At 51.7% G+C, this 23,373-nt stretch overlaps 1 protein-coding gene across 2 annotated transcripts in view; it reads left to right on the top strand.

Moving 5' to 3' along the window:
- The first annotated feature begins 13,959 nt into the window (after positions 1-13,959).
- Piezo1 (piezo type mechanosensitive ion channel component 1) overlaps positions 13,960-23,373 on the top strand; it is a 68,424-nt gene continuing 59,010 nt past the window's right edge. For both annotated transcript variants that reach the window (XM_059263875.1, XM_059263876.1), the window contains exon 1: positions 13,960-14,194. In XM_059263875.1, coding sequence (XP_059119858.1) covers positions 14,131-14,194 — 64 coding nt within the window. In that variant the 5' untranslated portion in view covers positions 13,960-14,130. The remainder of the gene's footprint in view (positions 14,195-23,373) is intronic.

Below are 23,373 nucleotides of genomic sequence, written 5' to 3' on the forward strand. Positions count from 1 at the left end.
CCACAGCTGATTAGATAAGTGATGCGTGGCTGAGCCAATCAAATGTTCTAGGATTAGAGAATGCTCTGGGGGTAGGAACTACCTACCACCCTGTGTGCTAGTGGCCTCTCAAGGTAAGACAGCAAGCAAACAGGTGTAGCTCCAGACACAGCAACTCGGGTGTTTTGGAATAGGTTCCCTTTGTTTTGTTTTTGCAGTGATAAGGAATGGGACCCAAAGCATTCTACATACAAAGCAGCAGCACTTGACCATCTGAACTGTGAGGGTTAATCATCATCAGCCTGGCTGGATTTAGAGTCACCATGCCTCTGGGCATGTCCATGAGGGATTGATTTCCTTCCTTCCTTCCTTCCTTCCTTCCTTCCTTCCTTCCTTCCTTCCTTCCTTCCTCTCTTGTTTTTTTCAGACAAGGTTTCTCTGTGTAACAGCCCTGGCTGTCCTGGAACTCGCTCTGTAGACCAGGTTCCATGTCAGCCAGAGCTGCATAGAGAGACACACACACACAAACACGCTTTTTCTTTTTTTTCTTTTTTTTTTTTTTTGGAGACAGGGTTTCTCTGTGGTGTTTTGGTTCCTGTCCTAGATCTCGCTTTGTAGACCAGGCTGGCCTCGAACTCACAGAGATCCGCCTGGCTCTGCCTCCCGAGTGCTGGGATTAAAGGCATTCGCCACCACCATCCGGCTGAGACTCTGTCTTTAAAAAAAAAAAAAAAACAGGCCAGCCTGGGCTACCAAGTGAGTTCCAGGAAAGGCGCAAAGCTACACAGAGAAACCCTGTCTCGAAAAACCAAAAAAAAAAACAAAAACAAAAACAAAAACAAAAAACAACAATCCACATGAGGCTTGGTTAAAGCCACTTGATGAGGGGAGAGTTTGTTTTTTTAGCCCATGGTGTGATGATACCGTTCATCAAGGCAGGGAAAGCATGGCAGTGGGAACAAGAGGCCAGCTGGGTGTGGTGAGCCACAGTCAAGAGAGATGAGTACTGATGCTCAGTTTTCTTCTTTTCATTGAGTCCATACAGTGGTGTCCCCCACACTCAGGATGGGTCCTTCCTCCTCAGTTAAACCCTTTTGGAAGCATCCTCAGAGACACACCCAAAGGTGTGTGTCCATGGTGATTCTCAATCCTGTTAAGTTGCTTTTGATGGGTATTTTGTTACAACAGCGGAAAAAGTAAGTTTCATCATCATCATCATCATCACCACTTTCATCATCATCATCAAGACCATCATTGTTTTTTTCTCACCACCTGAGGATGGTTAGCGTTGCCATAGGTCCTCGGTATTGATGATAGCCATGTTCTGGCTGATGGTTATGATAAATGGTGCTGGTTACCAGCAGAAAAGTCACAGGCCATGGCCACGACTACCAGAGTTCCAGAGAGCTTTATTAGAAGGAAGGAGGGGATAGGAGAGAGGAGAGCCAGGCCTGGAGAGAAAGGAAGGTGGCGGGAGCAGAGTGGGAACAGAGAGAACGCACAGAGAGGGTGGGGGTCCGAGTCCGGCTTTTTAAGGCGGATACGTAGTCGCCAATACCCGCTGATGATGTAAGATGCAAGACCCGGAGCTGCACATGTGCGGGAGTGAGGGCAGGATCCTAACGCTGGCCTTGCCTAACTTCCCTAGAACCCACTGTGGTCCCCTGAGCCCTGCTCCCTGCCAAGCTCCAACCTCAGCACAGGCACAGAATGAATGGCTGCGGGCTCTGCTCTTCGGTTACATCCCAGTGCCATCCCTGAGGAACAAGGACAAGAAGGTGTGACTGCAGCATTTCACTGGCTTCAACTTTGTTTAATGAAAGAGAATGGCTTCTGTCCAGGTTTGCTGAAGAGAGCCCTGCTTCCTGTCGCTGGAGTGGCTTCCCTGGGTCATACCGATGTGCAGGTGAAGAAGCCGGGGCTCCAGGCATACAGCTGGTGAGCCAGGGAGCTGGACCTTCTCTCCTCCCACTTCCAGCTCCCCATCTGCTGCTCTCCTTCACATTCCCAGACAGGACACTGTAACGGATGGCTGGACCAACGTGGGACCCCTCGGGGACGTGCTGAGGATCTGTGAGTCACCTGCAGCCACGGAGGAGCTTTTTGTGGTCTTGGCTTTTAACTCAAGGTTTGAGGCCATGTAGAGACAGGCAGCTTTCACTTTCAATGAAGGCATTTGGGTCTCAGCCAGGATTGATCTGCGCTTGGCTCCCTGTCTGCCAGACAACCTTAGAATCCATTATGGATGAGCTAGAGCAGGATCCATGGAGAAGATGCTACTGCTGGCCACAGGTTGAGCGACACCAGCAGTTTCTTCTCCCTCCAAGACTCAGTCTCCTGGCCAGTACCAGGGCGTCTTGTCTTGTGGAACCTGCTTCACAGCAAGGTTCCTGCAGGACCTGGGGGAGGAGGAACTGAGCCTCGTTTTTTACCTCGGTGATGACAAAGCCCTTTTCTCACACTTGGTTTCGGGAAGTATCAGATGGGGAGAGGGCTGACTCTGCCCTTAGCCCTCTTAGTTCCCTTTCTGTCGCTGTGATCAAATACCCTCACACAAAGCAACTCAAGAGAGAGAGGGTTTATTCAGCTCACAACTTGAGGTTTCAGTCTGTCATGACAGGAAGTCACAAAAGTAGGGAGCTTGAGAGGGAGCTGGTCCCATTACATCTGAGTCAAGCACAGAGAACAAAGAATTAACGGATGCTTGTCCTCAGGTTGTTTCTTCTACTTATACAGCCTAGGATCCCCTGCCGAGGGGATGAGGTTACCCATAGTGGGTGGGTCTTCCAATTAACCCCAATTAATGTAATCAAGATTGCTCATAGGCATGCCTAGTGGCCTGCCTCTCAGGTGGATCTGCATTCTGTCAAGCTGACGAGTAACCATTGCATTCCTTATGTGGGCATCTAACATGGCCCTCTTCAATAGAAATGCAGTGTGAGCTGTGTGGTTTCAAGTTTTCCTAGTACATTACAAAACGTAGCAAGAATCAGGTAGCAATCATTTTGTCAAAGTTTTGTTTTTGCTTTTGTATGGGTCTTTTGCCTGCTTGTATGTCTGTGTACCACATTCGTGCATTGCCAGTGGAGGCCAGATGTTGGATCCCCTGGGACTGTAATTACAGATGGTGGCTGTGAGCTGCCGTTTGGGTGCTGGAAATCAAAACTGGGCCCCCTGAAAGAGTAACCAGGATTCATAACCGAGCCATCTCTCTAGCACTAGGTTGCAATACCTGTAATAGCCTGGTGGTGGTGGTGGTGGTGCATACGTTTCCTACCAGCAGAGGCAGATGGCTCTCTGAGTTTGAGGCCAGCTTGAAGTACAGAGTGAGTTCTAGGACAGCCAGAGCGACACAGAGAAACCCTGTCTTAAAAAAAATTAATTAATTAATTAATTAATTAATTAAAAAAATTAAAAAAAAACAAAAACAAAAACAAAACAAAAAAACCCCCAACACTTATAGTAATTAAGTTGTATCAGTTATGCCCCAAGTGTCCCTCAAAATAAATAATTTATTATTTTGTTTGTTTGAGACATGGTCTCTCTTCATAGCCCCGGCTGTCCTGGAACTCACTGTGTAGACCAGGTTGGCCTTGAACTCACACAGATCGACCTGCCTCCAGAATGCTGTGATTAAAGGTGGACACCTTTTTCATTTTATTTTATTTTTGAGAGAGGGTCTCACTATGTTGGCTTTGCTGTCCTGGAACTCACTATGTAGTCCAGGCTGGCCTCAAACTCACAAGAGATCTGCCTACCTTTGCCATCCAAGTGCTAAGATTAAAGGCATGCGCCACTATACCTGGATAACAGAATTTTTTTTTAATGAGACATTTGACATTTTTCTCTATTATTGATCACCAAAATCATCTTGATTATCACCACCATCACTGCCATTACCATCCTCATCATCAGTCCACCATCATCACCACTGCCATTATCATCCTGGTTGTGTTTATAGCTCCATCTCTGCTGGTTGAATAGCCTTCAACAGAACGCTGAACCTCCTGGCGCTCAGTTCCTCTCTTGTACCTCCTATTCCAAATGGCGCTGTAAAGCTTGGTGGAAGTAGGGCATGGTGATAAGCCTAGCCTAGACTCTTGTCAGCAGGAAATGACTTACGGTGGCAGCCTAGACAGCAACCCACCCTGACCACAGGTGGAGCTGTAAAAGTTCCATGGGCACAGAATCCTCACTAGGGGCACAGGGCCAACTATGCCACAGGGCCCTGGTTGCAGAGCCTGGTCAATTTGGTGGAAGGTCACATACTTACGTACTTGGTGCAGCAATTGGATCTCAGGGCTCTGGGTGCAGGTGCCCTGCTTTAGGACCACTGGTCAGCTGGGCTAAGGTCCCCCACTGTTTCTATCCACCTGCTCCCCATCACTGCCCACCAATGACCACATACTTAGCCTCTCCTTCTTGGCAAGGGGTCTTTGAATTATAAGAACCCCAGAAACTCCCCAGCTAAGACTCATAGCAGTAGTGGAGAGGGTGCTTGAACTAGCCTTCCCCTATACTGAGATTGGTGTCTACCCTAATTGTCATCATAGAACCTACATCCAGTGACTGATGGAAGCAGATGCAGAAACCCACAGCCAAGCACTTGGCCAAGATCCTGGAGTTCAGTTGAAGAGAGGGAGGAAGGATTATGGGAGCAAGGGGGGGGGGGGTCAGGATCATTTTGGGAAAAACCACAGAGCTAGCTGACCCAAGCTAGTGGGAGCTCATGGACTCTGGACTGACAGCTGGGGAGCCTGCATGGGACCACACTAGGCCCTCTGAATGTGGGTGAAAGTTGCATGGCTTGATGTGTTTGTAGGTCCCCTGGCAATGAGACCAGGAATTATCCCGGGTATGTGAACTGGCTTTTTAGAGCCCATTCCCTATGGTGCGATGCCTTACTCAACCTTGATGCAGGGGGGAGGGGCTAGGTCTGGCCCCAACTTGGTATGCCAGCCTGTGTTAACTACCCAAGGGAGGCCTTACCCTCTATGAGGAGGGGATGGAGGTGGGATGAGAGGAGGTGGGGGGGGGGGTAGCGAGAGGGAACGGGGATTGGTATGTAAAAGGAGAGAAAAAAATTTAAATAAAAAAAACTATTAAAAAAAAACAAACCCTGAAACTGTCTGAATAATTCAATAAAGCCCTGGCAGTAATTCCAATATTTCCCCAAACTACAGAGCTTCTAGAAGGAAGCCAGGGCCTGAGCATGTGAGACAAGCAGGCTCATCCCCACGTCCCTTCCCCTGCACCCTTTCCAACAGGAACTCCTGGGCCGCTGTTGCTTTGCTGCTCCTCTGCCCAAGCCTTCATAGTCCCCGGAGGAAGAGCAGAAGCTCCCGGAGGCCCAGAAGACCTCACAGAGCACCTTTCTAGAGTACTGCTTTAAATGTCCCAGCAAGCTTAAATAGCCAACTCCTATGTATCTGCAGCTTCTGGGAGGCTGGCTGTATAAGGTCTATTACATTATAGGAAGCTCCCATGATCCGCTGGTTCCTAGAACATTCCAGTCCATATGAAGTGCTTGATTTCCTGTTTCTGGCAGGGAATCTGCATGGATCTGGGAGCTAGAGAGCAGCTGATATAATTTTCTGAAAAAGCCCACAGATTTATTTCACAGGTGGATAGCATTTAAGACAAAGTCACTCAGGAGGCTAAGACAGGAGGATTGCCTCAAGTTTGAGCTACAGTGTGAGACTCTTATCTCAAAAACAAAGGGAAAAAAAAGCAGGACATTTTGGTGATGCATGCCTTTAATCCCAGCATTTGGAAGGCAGAGGCAGGTAGATCTCTGAGTTTGAGGCCAGCCTGGTCTACAGAGCAAGTTCTAGGACAGCCAGGGCTACACAGAGAAACCCTGTCTCAAAAAAACAAAACAAAAAACCCAAAACAAACCTGAGGTCAGATGCGATGTGTATAGGGCCTGCATGTGAAACACAACCCCTCTTAGAAAAAGTGCTCACCCACTCGCCTCAGTAGGTGATCTATAAGCCTGTGTAGGCCTGCCTCTTGGGCAGTGCTGAAGAACAGACCCCACCCACAGTTAGTGTGATGTGCCACAGTGACAAGTGAGGCATTTGGGAAAGAAGCACAATTTCTAGGCTGGGACACTTGAGCTTTGAAGTCATGTGGCTGGACCTGTGACCTTTAGCAGCCTTTGATGAAGTCTTGTCTGTGGTAAGGAGGAAGAGAAAGACACACTTGAGGGAAAGAGGAAGGTCCCAGGCCCTGGGAGGGACATAAACAGGCAGATGGCAGAAGGAGCCAGTCGTGGGCCCCACCCCTGAGAGCACATTCTGGTCTTCCAGGCTGTCCATCCCCGACCTGGAATCTAGGAGGGGATTCTCAGCATTCCTGCACCAAGCTGTGCCTGAGAGGTTTCTGAGAGGGTATCTATATTTCATCTTGACTTGGTTCAGCCCTCAGATGTGCCCCTGCACAAGGAGGTGATGAAGGAGGCCTGCAGGGAACTTTATCTCTCAGTGACCTGTCTAAAGGCCAGTTCAGGGCTGAGGTAATGGGTGTTCACTTAGCCAATCTTTCTTTAGTAGGGAAACCTTCACAGCCAGCAGGAGTGAAGCATGCCAGGTGCTGGCAGAGGCACTGGGCCTGATGACTGATGGTCCTGTTTTCTCCTGCATAGCAACAAACCCACCATAATTAAAGACCAGCTCCGTGGAAGGCTCAAAGAATCCAGAGGTGAGAAAGAGGTCCTCAGGGAGAGTGAGAGGCCACAGACAGCGGTAGTGGGGAATGCTACGTTCAGGAGTGAGGTGCTGAACCTGCAGGGACCCCGGCTTTGAGGTCTATTTTTCCCTTCCTCTGCAACCGCTGTAGTAGGTGAATGAAAAAATATGAGGACATGACCGCCCCTAGGTATGGTTGAGGAGGTTTACTGTAGATATGAAGGAGAGGACAGCCAGAGGCGTCTGGAAGGGTCCAGACTGAACCAGGACAGCAGGCTGAACTGGGCCATGGTGGGGTGTGTGTGTGTGTGTGTGTGTGTGTGTGTGTGTGTGTGTGTGTCGCAGAGTGGAAAGGGTAGAGAAGGAGGCCAAGAGAGCGTGTAACCAAAATGGCTGAGGTTATATAGGATCAGAAGCCTGGGGAGTGGGGGAGCCAGCCCCTAGGAGGGAGATTGGGGGGGGGGGGGGAGAAGTGCTGAGAGAAGCCACAGGTAGAGTGAGACTTGTCCCCGGTTTCTTTGACGCCTAACAGTAGGGACTGTGTCAGGGGACAGGGCAGTGTATACACCTACCAACGGAAGCCAGTGTCACACACGTGTCAGGCAAACACTGGACCACTGAGTCACACCCAAGCCAAGGGTTGGGGACTCTTCACCTGGAACACAAGGGAAGCAGAGCTGGAGCTGAAGGCTTTGGCAAGGATTCTTCTGAGGCCAGTCCTTCAGGGAACAGTGCGAGAAGCGAGGAGGACCAAGCAGGACAGACAGGGCCCTAGAGGCTGGTCTTGGCTGGGCGATCTCCATGAAGCCGGGCACTCAGTCACACTCAAGGGTACTCTAAAGAGCTGGCCACCACTCAGGACTTGGGTATTTACCCATAGCTATCAAAGGGCAACTATGCTCCATTAGAAATGGGCATGTGGGTACAAGTGTGTTTCAGCCATCTTATTCTCCCTGCCAACAAAGAGCTATAGCAGAAAGCAGGTATAGGAGGGGCATGATTAAGGTTGGGGTTGGTATGAACTCATTACTGTCTATGGATACAAGGTGTGCAGCTTGTTGGTTGGGGTTGGTAGTTAGCATCTGCAGTGGTGTCAAAGGCCCGGAACTTGTGATTCTCTGTGTTGGCCCTGGGCATGCCAAGTCACTGAGATAGCCCAGGAGCTCTCGGATCTATGGTCATCATGGTTACACCTAGTAGGTAGGGCTGACACAGGGTTCATCCACCTTAGATGTCCAGACATGGTGGTGACCAGGGCAGCTAAGGGGCTCATAAATGGCATCCAGGTGACTGTATGACAGAGGGAAACACTCTGGGTGCTCTCTGAGGTGCTACTGTGCAGATGCATAGTAATTAAATGTAAAGATTGGTTACCGTGAGATCTGTAAGTACTAGTCATTGTCACCTGTAAGGATAGTTAGGGCCTGGATGCCCAAGTCCTTAACCTCTCATCTCTGCTCCTGACTTGGGCCCCTGGGGCACAGGAAGAAGGCTATCCTCACTGTGGCCAGCATGGGTGTACTTTCTGCCCCTCCCTGACAAGGAGGTAACTTTTCTTCCCCAGGGGCCAGGAGACACCTGGGCACCCTCAGCCTGAAGAAAGCCAGGTCATGAAGAGACAGGAGAGGCTTCCAGAGTGGGGACGGGCCTTTCTTTGTAACCCTCCTGGAGCTTCCGGAAAAGGAGGAAGGGGTTGAGTTCGTGAGCAGTTCCACCCCTGCACAGGGCCCCGCCTCCACACCCAGCTGTGGGCAGGAAAAGGCTGAGTGGCAGGGGTAGCCACATCTGCACACAGGCCTGTCCCTTCCCTCCTGGCTCTGATCAGGCCCCGAAGAGGCCATGCTGTGGTTCCCTGCCTCCAAGGGCCAGGATGGGGGAGCCAGACCTTGAGGAGATGGGGTGTGGTGGGGCCGTGGAGAGGCCAAGAACACTTACCAGGCTAGAGAGGTGGTAGAGCTAACAGCAACACTGTCTCTGGCTCACTTGGGTCCAGTGTTGGCCTCTATTGGAAAGCCCGCCCCCTCCCTGGGAGGGCCACTGTTACTCCTTAGAGACAGTGCAATAGTTCAGGGCCATGGAAGGCTGGACAGAGGTCATCTGTTACAGCTCCTCTATGGCCTGTCTAGAAACAACCTCACTGGGACATTTGTGTGGTTCAGTGCAGCTCTGGGCTTGGGTCTGGGCCATCATTCTCTGGTTGGTTTGGGCTTGTCCTTCCCAAATCCCCACTCCGGTCCTGATCTGGTTTCACTGCCTAGATCGGGCTAGTGTAACCACAGACACCCTTCTGGTGCCGAACTCATTTGGAAAATGCCGATGACTAATCTGGCTGCCGTCCCCCATCTTCCTCACATGAGTGTGGGCTGAACACTCGCCCCTGCCCCCACCCCACTCCTGTTAGTAATTTGCCAAAGGCTCCTGGCCACACGCCCTGCTGGCACACTTCCCAGAGGGTCTCCACTACCAACCTTATTTTTCTTTGTTTTCTATTTGGTGTGTGTGTGTGTGTGCATGTGTGTGTGTTTGTGCCACAGCATGTAGGTTGAAGTCAGAGGACAACTTTTAAGAGCCAGTTCTCTCCTTTCCCAGTGTGGGTTCTGAGGGGTCCAACTTGAGTTATCAGACTTAGCTGCATGCATCTTTTTTTTTAATGGTCTTTTTTTTTTTCATTTTTTTATTGCTAAGAAATTTTCTGTTCACTTTACATACCAACTACAGGTGTCCCTCTCCTCCCTCCTGCCCCGCAGCCTCCCCCCCAACCCACCCCTCATCTCCACCTCCTCCAAAGCAAGGACTCCCACGGGGAGTCAACAGAGCCTGGCACACTCAGTTGAGGTAGGTCCCATTGCATGCATCTTTATTCACTGAGCTCAGCCATCTTTCTGGCCTTTAGAACCTTAACTGTTTGTTTGTTTGAGACTGAGTTTTGGGTAGCTTAGGCTGGCCTTGAATTCCTGATCTTCCTACCTCAATATCCAAGTGTTGGGATTATAAGCCAGCTCAGCTTTTTGGTATATATATATGGTTTTGGTTTTGGTGTTCAAGATAGGGTTTCTCTGTGTAGCCATGACAGTTCTGGAACTCTCTCTGTAGACTAGGCTGGCCTTGAACTCATAGAGATCCACCTGCCTCTGCCTCCCAAGTGCTGGGATTAAAGGCATGTGCCACCATACTCGGCTTTTTTCACTTCTTTTAAGACATGGTCTTACTCTGTAGCCCAGACTGGCCTTGAGTTTGCTGTGATCCTCCTGCCTCTGCCACCTGAATGTTGGGCTCACAGTGTGTACCACTATGCTCAACTTCAATGGCCAACCTTCTAACTCCATCTGACACTTAGGCAGCAGGCAGATTCTAGATACAACTTCAAATAATAGACATGGAGTTGGGGTCCTCAAGACCCTTGTCCATTGTCATGACAAACAGGAACAGAGTTGGGATAGGTCTCCAAGTGGGAAAGAGTGGGAAAGGCCAGTCCTCTGGACTACTGCCAGGCTCTGGAAGGGGAGGGTGTCTATAACCATGTGTGGTGGTTGGCTTGTGTGAAGGCAGGAGGGCAAGTGAGAGCTCCAGGTATGTTCTCCAACATGAGTCCTCCCAATCTGGAGAGACCTTCTGGGGCCACCAGCTGCTGACCCTAGATGGAGGGAGGCAGGAGATGGGAATGCCATCTGCTAGGGTGGCATCTTGATAGAGTCTGTTTCTGTGTCCAGGCCAAAACAGCCCTTTGGAAGAGTCCTTGATCTGCAGGCAAAGGCAGGTACAAGCCCCCTTTCCAGGGATTGATGAACTTTCCTGTTTCCAGGAATGAGGACTGGCACTTGACAGAAATGTACTCAGGGAACTGAAATAATAGCTCCCCAAACATCACAGTTGCTGGCCAGGAGTCAAGGAAGCAAGATGCTAGAGAAATCAGCAACACGGGCTGCCTCTAGGGGTGGGTGGAGGGGGCTCAGGATGTGCTATTTGAAAATGGGTCAACAGGTTTGTAGTTCTTAAACCTGTTTGCTATAGTAAATCACACCGCATCAACTTGGCATTTTAACCATTTTTCTTTTTCTTTCTTTGAGACAAGGTTTCTCTGTGTAGCCCTGGATGTCCTGGAACTTGCTTTGTAGACCAGGGTGGTCTCGAACTTAGGGACCTGCCTGTCTCTGCCTCCTGAGACCTGGGGCTAAAGGCATGGACCACTACCCTCCACCATTTTAACCATTTTAAAGTAAGCAATTAAGGGACTTTCAAAATCCTCCTCCTCTTCCTTCTTCATTTTTGGAGATAAGGCAGCCCAGGCTGGCCTCAAACTTGCAATTCTCCTGCCTCCTGAGAGCTGGGATGACTGGTTTGTGCTACCATGCCTAGCTCTAGAACCTTTTAAGTTCCCATTAACCGTTTCTTTCCTCCCCACACTCTACTCTGGCAATCTTCTATTCTCTGTGTCTGAACTGACCTAATCTAGATACTTTTATAAAGTCAGGCATAATTCCAGCACTCAGAGGCAAAAGCAGGCAGATCTCTCTGAGTTGGAGGCCGGTCTGGTCTACACAGCAAGTTTCAGGCCAGTCAAGGCTACATAGTGAGATCCTGTCTCAAAAAAAAAAAAAAAAAAAAGCTGGGTGGTGGCGGCGCACGCCTTTAATCCGGGGGCGGGGGGGGGGGGGGCAGAGGCAGGTGGATCTTTGTGAGTTCGAGGCCAGCCTGGGCTACAGAGTGAGTTCCAGGAAAGGTGCAAAGCTACACAAAGAAACCCTGTCTTGAAAAAATAAAATAAAATAAAACATGGCCAGATGACACTGGATAGATACAGTTTGTCTAGCAGTCATTAGCTGATGGATCTTTGGTCTGTTTCTACTTTTTGGATAATTTTGTTCTCAGCACTCAAATTCCAAGTTCTGTTTGAAAACTGGTTTTTGAAGAATCAAAAACCAACCAACCAATCAAAAACTAAACAAACAAACACAAACCCCTGGAATCACACACTATTTATCCTTTGTGGCAGACGCCCATCAATTGGCTCAGTGTTTTCCAGATGTTTAGTTTGCAGTGGTGCCATAACTGGGTTCCCTGCTATAACCCGGTAACACTCAACTGCATGACGGCTCATGTTTGCCCACCCATTCACCCACTGATAGACACTTGAGTGTTTCTGCATAGAATTAACATTCCAGTATAGACACGTAGGGATGACTGGATCGACTCTCAGACAAAGTGGAAACCCTAGCGGCAGAGCTGAATCCCTCTGTCTACTCTGGCCCTGTTCCATCCTCCCCACCTGGGAGACCGATCCCTAGCACTGTAGAAACTCCGGCACAGCACACGGCAATCCGGCACACCAACAATCCTACATACCTCTTAGTGGCTGTAGGAAGATGAGAGGTTCCATACCCTTGGCTCCCTAGCAAGTTCAAAGCCATGTCTAAAGAAAGAGGAAGAGGGAGAGGGAGAAAAGTGATACAGAGGTGCTAGGGCTGCTGACCAGACAGGCTCTTCCTGGTCCTGCCTCCTCTGCCTCTCCCTGTTGGCAGGCAGCAAGTAGGAAAGTTCCGATACTAAGGATCTGGTCCATTTTATTTGGCCTAGGTAACACATGTATGCGACTGACTATAACACCAAAGGGTAGGAGGCTTGCATGCAGGCTGAGGCGGCATGCTGGTTGCATGTGAGGGTGGCACCCTTGTTCCAATGGTAACACCGCCTCTTACAATGCAGGGAGTCTTTAGCTGCTCTGTAACTGCTACAGAGGACGACACTGGAGGATACATTTTAGTTTCTTTGACAGTTCTTGTGCTTCTGCCTTTCGTTTTTTTTTTTTCACCTTTTGCTACTTTGACAGCCGTGAGACACAAACATTTCAGTTCTACAGGGCTTCTCCACCTTCCTGATGCTGCCTCCCTTTAATACAGTTCCTCATGGTGTGGTGACCTCCAACCACAAAATGATTTCATTGCTACTTCGTAACTGTCATTTTGCTACCGTTATGAATTGTAATGTAAATATCTGATATGAAGAATGTATGATATGCAACCCATGTGAAAAGGTCCTTCGACCCCCCAAAGGGGTCGAGACTGATAGGTTTAGAACTGCTACTCTAGAAGAAGGCTTGGATGGATTTCAGAACCTTTCCCATGTCTCGGCAGCCCTAGCACTCCCCCTTCAGAGCCAGACTAGAGGGGAGTGTTGGAGACAATGTAAATGTTTGAACACTAGCCGTCCAGGAAAGCCTGCGTTGCTGCTGGGTTTGGAGAACTGAAGATTCCAAAGTGGTGATTGGTTGACTTTAGCCCGCTGGTGCCTTGAGGCTCAATAGTGGTCACACCATCTCTCCTGGTCCCTAAGCCTCTGCTCCTAACTCCACTTATTCCCCAGTACAGCTGAGTCTGGGCGTGCTGAACTTGGGGCCACTTGTACAATCATGGGCCTTTTCCCCTTTCTTCTTTCCTGTCCGCCTTAATACGGAAGACTGAGCCAAACCAAGACGGCTTGGGTGAGGTACCCCGCACGTGCAGGACCCAGACCTGGTCTGGGCACCAAGGGGACAGCAGGTGCTCTGGCAGCATTTGGTACCATCTATAGCACACTGATTAAGGCCAAACCACTCAGTGGGGCAGGTATGACTGGAAGCAGTCCCAAAGCCCCAATCCAGACCACAGTGCGATGCAGCTGTCTAGGGCCACGGCAGTAGTGTCTCTCCATCCCAACCACCAAGTCCTGGCCAGCGTGGCCGCCGCTGCCACAGTGGAGAACTGGAAACAACAGACAACCCTCAGGGGGCGCTGCGCCCTCGCGACTTGGGGAGCAAAGCGCAAAGTTACTCCAGCTACGAGGGGCGCAGTTGCGCTGAGTGCTACAGAGGGTCAGGGGAGTCAGGCCTTGGAAGTCTTTTTGTATTGCCCCAACCCCGGGTCCCAGGCTCCGGTTATCCCGGGGAGAAGCGCCCCCCAACCCCGGCACCGTGCGAGTGACCGCACTGGGCTGCAGGGGGTCTTCGGAGACTTGCGGACCGGGGTCTCCGGCTCACCGGCACCAACCGGGCCGGAGGGGGGGGTGGTGCCGGCGCGCGCGGACTGCGCTGGGCAGCGAGGGGTGCCTGGGCGCGCCAGGCCGTCGAGGGAAGCGCGGAGGCGGGCACTCCGGAGAGGGCGGGGGCCGAGCTTATAAAGGCCCGCAGGCGGGCGCAGGGAGAGAGCCGCCGAGTCGCCGTCCGGCCCAGCTCGGCCCTACGAGAGCCGCCCGGAGTTCCGCCCGGGGCGGGCTGACACCTCAGCGCGCGCGGGCTCCGGCCGTCGGTACCAGAGGGCGCGGTCGGCCCGGGTCCCGGCCAGAGGACGAGGCCCGCGGGAGGTCCTAGCAGCGGCGCGCCCCACGTGTGGAGACCCGCCCTGAGTGCCATGGCGCGTGGTTCCTCCGGCCCCCGCATCTCCCCTTAGCCACGGCGGGGCGACCCCGGGCGGTCCCCGGGCCTCGGGGCATGGAGCCGCACGTGCTGGGCGCCGGGCTCTACTGGCTGTTGCTGCCCTGCACGCTCCTGGCGGGTGAGTGGAGGGCGCGGGCCGGAAGGCTGCGTCCGGGGGGGCCCCCTGCGCTGCGCCGCCGAGCCCCGCGAGGGTCCGCGCGGGCGAGCATAGGCGAGGAGATCCCCCGGGACTCGCGGCCCAGGGCGACCGCATTCCTGAGGCGTGAGCGCGCAGGCGACCTCGGCGGGCCCGGCCCGGGCAACCGGGTGGAATCGCGGCCGGCAGCGGCGAGGCGCGGGTCCCCGAGCGCCCCAGATTAGCGTTGGGCGTTTCCGCGCGGGCTAGGAGGAGAGGCCCAGGCGAGGGGCTGTTCGCGTCTGAGCGTGAGGGGAGCGCGAATTTCTAGTCTCTTTCGTGTTTAAAAAAGAAAGAAAGAAAGAAAAAAAAAAAAAAAGTCAAACTTGCATCACGACTTCCTGACCAATCTGGGAGAAGGCGACGTTCTGCCTGGAGCTTTTCAAGTCAGACTTTTCCTACCAGAACTGACAATGTTCCAGCCCTAGACGCAGTCCCCAGTGTTCTTAGTCCCCAGTTCCGAGGCTGTCTGCCCTCTGCCTTGGAAAAAGCTCCTGTCTTTCTCATGCCCTACTTGGTTACCTTCCAGAGGGACTGGGACACAGGGCACCCCAGAAGTCTCTGGCCTGGTGTCAGAACTGGAGATCCCCAACCGTGGCATGTGTCCCTTGCTTGCAAAGAGTTGCTCTTCTTCTGTGTCATAGGTGCTGGGCTCCTCTGCAGCTCTCCCAGCCTCACCCAGGGCACCGTGCCCAACTGTTCACCCCCCCACCACCACCTTTTGGAGCAGTCACACACACCCCAACATGTGACCTTCTCCATGCTCAGATTAAGTTAGCCCACAGAGAGATGGCGCGGTTTGCGTTGTGAAAGTTTATCAGCCTATGTGAAATCCCTCTGTTGGAGGTGGGGGGACTGTGTTTGATCCCCTCAGTTCCTCCAGGGACACCACTTGGTGCTTGCTCACCCTGTTTTAGGTAGATGTCTTAGGAACAGGCTCCTGGGGTGTCAGGCATCCTGGGCAAACCGTACTGTGACTTCCAGACAGGCTGAGTTTTGATTTGTAGCACCAGAATGTGGTGAGACATGGGGGAAAATTTTCAAGGCAGGAATCAATGAAAACCATTGAGCTTGGAAAGGAGGGGCCAGGGGACACTGTCCTCAGCTCAGCCAGGCCTCGGGAGAGCCAAGGTCCAGGGCCCACATGGGTGGCTTGTTTTCCTCACTGGCCTGTAGACTATAAAAATAAGCTGAATGGGTGGAGGACAGTGTAGAAGACAGGTACCCTTCTTAAGGGGATAGCCGCAACAGGAGCTGTTTCTCAGGACACCTGAGGCTGTCTGTCAGTGCTTGGGGACATGAAAAGCAGGGCAGGGAATAGGTGGGCTTGTGTGGGGAGAAAGGTTTCCTCTTCATCAAAGAGGTCCTCTTCCACAGACAGGGGCCTTCTTAAACACAGTTGGCAGAGTTTTCTCTGACAGACCAGATGGTGAATGTTTTCACATCATGAAATACTCATCTTTTTTTCCAGCCATTAAAAAATGCACAAACCATTCTTAGCGCATGGGCAGTACTGAAATGGACTATGAGCTCCGGTCCAGCCTGCAGCCAGTGACCCCTGAGGATCAGTCAGGGCCCAGCTTTTCGGTGGCAGTGTGTGGGTGGCAGGGGAAGCTTCCAGTCTGAGTCTGGTGAGGATGTGAAGGAGGCTTTACCAGCTCAGGGGGTTCCCACCCAGGCTGTGTGTTAGTCACCTAGGGAGCTTTCAAAAGAATATCGATGACTAACACTCCTGTCTTTCCTTAGGCCCAAACTGTCCCCCCAATAAAGTTCATTCATGAGAACATACCCAGGCACAGGCTACACCTACCCTGACTCTGAGCCTGGGTGTGGGCTTGGCCATTAACACTTTCCTTTATGCCGAGGGAGGTGGGCAGGGGACACAGAGTCAGCCAAGAGCACTGCATGGTGCCACAGGAGATGCTGACGTTCTGTTCATTGATATGGGGCGTAGCCGTCTCTGAGGGACCTCGTGCTGGAGGTGGGACATTCACTCCATCCCTTGTGCGGGCTCCCTCGCCCTCCACCCTCTGAACAGTTGGAATCCTGTGTTTTGGAAATCAGGCTTTCGAGGGTTAGTCATCCTGTATGCTGGGTGCTGGCTCAGGCCTTCGCAGAGGTTTGAGTCACCCTGGAGGGTTCAGCCCCCTTGTCCCTAACAGGATGACAACCTGAAAAGCCAGGTTGCCGCAGCCTCAAGGGAACAGTGACCAGCTCAGGCAGACTTACCTGGTGACCTGGAGACCTAGGGATCAGGGCCCAGGGATGGAAGCTTCCAGAGGGGTCTAGGAGAGGTGTTTTGTGTTTGGGAGAGAAAGGACCAGGTCTCCTGACTCTTGGCCTCACAGGGGAGCCAGGAACTTAAATACCAAGCCAGAACCAGGTAGTAAGAAAGCTCACTGAGGTTGCCAATGAGAAAGACCTGTGGTGAGACAACATGGTCTCTGCTCTCAGGGTCCAACGCATGGCACCCGCCATAGCATGGGGGGAATTGTCACATCCATGACAGAGTGGCCCCTGGGCTTGAGTGATGTCTCTGAGAAGTATCACTGTTTACAGTGGGCATATGCCTTTCTTCTCAGAATATTTTCATTGTCACCATTTAACTGTCCACTGTGGGGACGTATCTGGCTTGCCCAGCACACATACCTCAGACAGGAACTGGTCAGTCCTCACTCAGTGGTCAGTTCTGTTGCTGAAACTCAGGGCCAGAAAGGGCAGTAAGATGGCAGAGAACCGAGCCTTTCCCGCTGCTGGTGCTGCAGTCTTGGTAGTCACAGAATGGGTGAGGTCCCACTTCCCCCTGCAGCATTGTGGGGGACTCCCTGCTGAGCCTTGGCAACTGGGCCTGGCAGAGGGGTGGGCCCCTGCCTCCATGCTGGGTCTGGGAGGGAATGAGTAAGCAGGATAGGTCCCAGTATGTTTAGGGGAGGAACTGGGGACCCTCTGAGAACTGAGAAAAGATCACACGTCAGACCGTCGTCTTCTTGCAGGTGGTCCCTGGCAGTCAGGGGGAGGGTCCAGCAGAGGAAGTGACCTCGCTGGGGTAGGCAGAGTGCTAGCTTCTGATCCTGGCCCCGGGCTGTTTCCTGGGCGGTGTCTCTGCCTGCATGTACTGACAGTTCTGAGTTTGCTTTCTTACCGTCGGAGTTGGGGAGGGCAGGGCGCCATGTGAGCTGCCGCCACGCAGCTCTGGGTCTCCTTTCAGTTCTGTTACCTATTTTAGAAATGTGTAATTAGATGTGTACTTCATCATATACATTTCTTCTTGTGACTAAAGCTCAGCTTCCATGCCTGCCTGCTATTGCACTGTTTTGCACTCCATGTCAGAATGCAGCTATTTAGGATTAGGATAGAGGAATGGAATTGATTCGCAGGCCCGAGAGGATATGCATGGGAAGGGACAACCCCAACATGAAGCTTCCTCTGCCCTCTTTGCTGGCAGGTACCTGTTTAAGGTCGCTGGGAGGACAAAGGGAGTCTGCTGGAGCATGTGCCGAGGGTGGAGGAGTCTGGGTGAAATACAGCAGATAGCAGCCCGTGCCTTCGTCCCGCTCTGAACTTGCCTGGCCTTTAACCTCTTTCTAGGCTTCATCTCTCCTGTAAATGGAGCTATAAAAGTTTTAAGACCACTTCCAGACTCTGATCTCTGGTCCCTGGGCTGTGACTCTCACACCCAGGCTGGGGAGGTGGATGGGTCAGCTGCCTTTGGAGGAAGGCCAGTCCTTCATCCGGCGCTTTCCTCCTTGGTCTTGGTGGCTAGGGGCCCCGGAGCGCTTTCCCATGTGTGCTGTGCAAGGCCAGTCGTTGGCCATCAGTGGCTAGGTCAGGTCTCCCGGGAGCTAAGTAGAATGGGGCTTCCCACTGCCGGCTTCCCTTCAGCACAGATGATGCTTCTTGGGAAAAGTAGGCACTGGTGCCCTCACTTTCTATGCAGAGGCCCTGTCCCCAAGGGGGTCTACAGCCCTGTACCCTGCATGGGACACCAAGCCGCACACTCAGATAGCCTGCAGCTTCCTGAACGCTCTGAGTTCATTCATGCGTCCTCTCATCTAGGTCTTGTGGGACAAAGTACTGGGTAGCAGCCAAGAGCCAAGTTCTGGTTCCAGGCCAGTGGTGCCTGGGCATTGGGGTGGGGGTGGGGAACGGGACTGATGAATGTGGTAGAGGTAAGAGTGTTCACTTCTTCCTGACCAGGCCTGAGGGCTGTGAGCCCCTGCAGCTGTTCATAGGTAGAGCGAGGCTCAAAGGCAGCAGTTACACCTGCAAACAGTCTCCCTGAGCTCCCCTCAAAGGGGCTCTGTGATACCATCCAAAATGGTCTTTTCCAGGAATGGCATCCAAAACAGGTCCCCCAACAGTGCCATCCCAAAGGACTTCCTAATAGTGATATTCCAAACAGGTCTCCCCAACAATCAATCCCTCTAAGTGGAGCACTCCAGAAGTGCCTTCCAAAGTGGTCTGCTCCCTCGTCTATCTGGACAGGGCAGTCTGAGGAAACCCATGAGTTGCAGGAAGAGGAGGGTAAAGGATGGAGGGTTAGCTAGTCTGGAGGGAGACAGTAGGTAGCCAGGCTAGAGGATGAGGTCACTGTAACATTCCAGGGCCCTCTGTCTCCTTGGAAGGAGACCAGCTAGGGCCTGGTGGGTGGTGAGCTGCTCGAATCAGTGGTACTGGGGCTGGGTAAGGCCAGAAGAGCCCTCCCTGTGCCTGCCCCCTCTTTGCAGAGGGGCCTCCAGGGGCAAGAGCCAGGGAGGGGGGCTGGGTGGAACCTGAGGATGCCCCCCAGCCAAATTTTCAATTATAGTTGTTTCCTTATCTGTATGGTACATGCTCCTGGTGGAGCCTGTCTTGGTGACCAAGGCCTATAATCCCAACTACCCTGGAGGCTGAGACAGGAGGATCACAGGTTCAAGGACTGTATGGATCATTTACCAGACTCTGTTTCAAAGTGAAAAGCAAAAGGAGGGGCTGGTGGAATAGTCCAGTTATAGAGTGATGGCCTGGATGTGTGAGATTGTGGATTCAGTCCCTAGTACCAGGAAAGCAGACAAAAAACCCTGGTGGACCTCTTGGAGTATAGTCAGTGAACTGTTTTTCCTTAAACAAATACCTATGGTAGATGTTTGAAACCTACCATTGTACCAAACTAACTCTTTATGTCATCCATCACTCTCTATATACACCTGTGATAAGGTTTGATTTACATATTAGGCACAGAGGTTAACCACAAGAGCTAATAATAAGATTAAATAATTACCACCATATTCGGCATTAACAGTTATTTAAAACAGGCATGATGGCACAAGCCTCCCATCCTATCACTAGGGAGGCAGAGACGGACAGATCTTTGTGGGTTCAAAGCCAGCCTGGTTCTACATATCAGAGTTCCAGGCCAGCCATAGTGAAACACTGTCTCAAAAAAAAAAAAAAAAAAACCCAGTTATGTAAGGGTTGGCAAGATGGCTCAGTGGGTAAAGGCTCCCAAAAGTTGTCCTCTGAGTTACACATATATTGTAGTACATGTGCACTCGTGTGCACACACACAAACAAGTAAATAAAATATTTTTAAAACTGATGAAATGCCTCCTTCTGGAACTTTTCATCTAATATTTTTGTACTGTGACTGGGTGTAAGAAGGTTGAAAGCTCAGGTCAACTGAGCGTAAATTCCACTTTAACCCTTTTATTTATTCATTGGTTTTTCAAGACAGGATTTCTCTGTTGCCCTGGCTGTCCTGGAACTCACTGTGTAGACCAGGCTGGCTTTGAACTCAGAGATCCACCTGCCTCTGCCTCCTGAGTGCTGGGATTAAAGGAGTGTGCCACCACCGCCACCACCACTGCCACCGCTTCCTCCACCACTCAGCCCGCTTTAACCCTTTTAATTTCCAACTCCCATCCCTGTTCCCAGGAGGACTTGGTCCTGCCCTGGGTCCTTCTTGTCTCAGCCTGAGTGGCATCTGCTGCACGTGGCCTCCTGCTACTGTCCTGTCACCTCGCCTTGTCCTTTAGGGTTGGAACATCCATGGTTATTTTGGGGTTCCCCCTTATGTCCCTCCCTTCAGTTGCTTCTCGGTTTCTGGTGTCAAGGGCACCTCTGTCCTTTCGTGCGTTTCTCTGGGCTGGACACTGAGTCCTGTTGGATTTATACATGAAGATCACATATACCCAGGTAGCCACTCACACTGGTCCCTTGGGGAACTGGCCACAGTGGGGAAGCAAGCATCCCCTTGTAGGGGACAAGGGTACCTGACCAGCAGACCAGCCTCCTGGGTGATAATCAGATGCCTTGGCCAATATGTGCGGCCTCCTGACTCCCCTGTAGTCATCCCAGGAACCCTTGCTGAGTGGGGTGGGTCCATTCTTCTGGCATGTTTTAATAGCATAATTATAGGGGGTATTTTTGGTCCTCTCTAACAGGCTGACAGGGTCAGCCACGACTGTTTACCAGGCTGCAATGTGCACGCTATTTTTCTCTGTAAGTATATATAGCCGAGACCATTTTTTTTCTCTGGGTTCAGGTTGCTGAGGGATGGTGGCCACCTCGGCCTCCTGTGGTTTTCTTTGCCGTTGAATGGAAGCCTAAAATGGGCCCAGGGAGTAGCTGCTGGTCTCTGAGGAACGTGAAGCTGGGGTGGCCTCCTATCTTAGTTACTGTTGTATTGCTGTGAAGAGACACCACGACCAAGGGAACTTATAAAAGAAAACATTTAGTTGGGAGCTTGCTTACAGATTCAGAGGGTTCGATGATCATGGTGGGAAGCATGGTGCTGGAGCAGTAGCTGAGAGCTTACATCTGATCCACCAAGTAGGAGGCAGAGAGAGCATAAGACTGGGCCTGGTGTGGGCTTTTGAAACCTCAAAGCCCACCCTTAGTGACACACTTCTTCCAATAAGGCCACACCTCCTAATCCTTCCTAAACAGTCCACCAACTGGGAACCAAACCTTCAAATACATGAGCCTGTGGGTGCCAGTCTCATTCAAACCACCACACCTCCCATCCAGGCCTTGAACCTTCCAGGTAATGTTCCTGATCAGCCTGGTTAAGGCCTTAAGAGGGTGTGTGTTAGGCCTCCTCCCCGCTGCTTGGTTTTCCTCCAGTGTGAAGCAGCCACCTCCATCCTCCAAGCCTTGGCTATCCTCCAAAAACTCTTCAGCAAGAGATTTAAAACTGCTGAGGAAATAAATCCCCAGGGTCTGCACTGAAGGCCTGTGCTTGTTGGGGACCTGAGGATGAGGTGTGGGTTCTGGACAAATGGTCTGAGGTGAGCCTTGGAGACTGCAAGCATAGGGTTTAGTATTCACCTCCTGGAACACCTAAAACCCGCTGTCTGTCTGCTGACACCTTGCACCCCAGCTCCCAGCATGCCCGTCCGCCTCTGGGATATGGCTCCAACATGCTCCTGGCCTTCCCTTCTCTCTCTCTCATTTACTTGATTTCTGTTTATGGTTAAGACACTGTTTAACAGCATCATCCTGACAACATTACAGGGAGTTTTAAAGGGAAGTGAGGGGCTGGAGAGATGGCTCAGCAGCTAAGAGTGTGTATGTACTATACCTGCAGAGGACTGAAGTTCAGCTCCCAGCACACATTGGGCTGCTCCCAGTGATCTAGAACTCCAGCTCCAGGGATCGAGACGTCCTCTTCGGGACTCTAGAGGCACCTGCACTCACCGTCGTCATCTTCCCCGCTCCCCCCCCCCCCCGCTACTCCCCCACATACAAATTTAAAAAATAACAAAATCTTTAAAAGGAAAGTGAAACCATCACCAGCCTGACAGCTGTTCCTTCACTAGCATGTCTGAGGGCTGGTGACAGCAGTGACCCACATGACTCCTGTATGCTCTGTGCTAAATTTTGTGCCATGATCTCTGTCCTGGGGAGGGTTTTCTTGTCCTGTTTATGAAGGAACAAGTTGACTGGTTATCCCAGTTGCCCAAGATCACTCTGTGGACAGGTGAAGTCACTCTGTGGGCAGCTGAGTACACCCAGTCCTGGCCAGCCTCCTGTTCCCTACATCACCTACAGTGAGATGGTCACATGCAGGCTTACAACAGCCTTGTGGGCTGAGGCCCATCGCCCAGCCCTATCTGCTCTGTGTGTGAGTGGGGCCAGGACTGTTTTCCTCACCTCTGATACAGTCTAGCTGCCTCAAGTGGCCAGTCTCTTGGGTGCATTTCTGCATGGTTTCTCCTAGCTCCATGGGAATCCAGAGGTCCTCCCCTGCCTGTGGCTACTGAGGCTCGTGGCACCCACTGCTGTCCTTGCCTTCCCAGGCACATGTCAGTGTCCTTTCCTCCGAGAAGTCCCCAGAGCAGTGTCGTCCACTCTGAGAGCCCTGGGCCTTTGACTTTCCAGTCTCGCCTGCCTCCCCAAGCCATGGCAGCATGTGCCACAGGGTGTGTGAGAGTGACTTCTAAGTGGGCAAGCCCTTGCTTTCCTTGAAAAAGTTATTTTTGTGTATGAATGTGCATGTGTGTACGTATTCATGTGTGAGGTTGTGTGTGTACTATGGCGAGTATGTGGAGGTCAGAGGACAGCCTGGGATGTTGGTCCACACCTTCTACCTTGTGTTTGCCAGCGTATGCCTACTCCAGGCTAGCTGGTTTGCGAGCTTCTGGAGGATTCTCCTGTCTCTGTCTCTCTTCTCACCATAGAGTGCTGGGATTACAGACAACGTGTCTCAGTTTACATGGATTCCAAGGATATGAACTCAGGTTGTCAGGCCTGGGTGACAAGCACTTTTACCCACTGGGTCGTCTCCCCAGCCCAGGTAGCCTGGTTTCTTTTCTTTCTTTCTTTTTTTTGTTTGGTTTTTTTTTGTTTGTTTGTTTGTTTGTTTTTTCAAGACAGGGTTTTTCTGTGTAGCTTTGCGCCTTTCCTGGAACTCAATCTGTAGCCCAGGCTGGCCTCGAACTCACAGAGATTGGCTTGGCTCTGACTCCTGAGTGCTGGGATTCAAGGCATGCGCCACCACCGCCCGGCAGTAGCCTGGTTTCTAAGGAGAGTATGAAAAGGTGTGTAGCACTGTTGGGGACACGTAGCCCTTGTTGAGAGCCAAAGTTTTGCTCCAGCAGCCCTGTCTTCCAGCCCTGGCCCCTTCAGTGTGTCCCACCAGC

Source organism: Peromyscus eremicus, chromosome 5, assembly GCF_949786415.1.
Source record: "Peromyscus eremicus chromosome 5, PerEre_H2_v1, whole genome shotgun sequence".
Lineage (NCBI taxonomy): Eukaryota > Metazoa > Chordata > Mammalia > Rodentia > Cricetidae > Peromyscus > Peromyscus eremicus.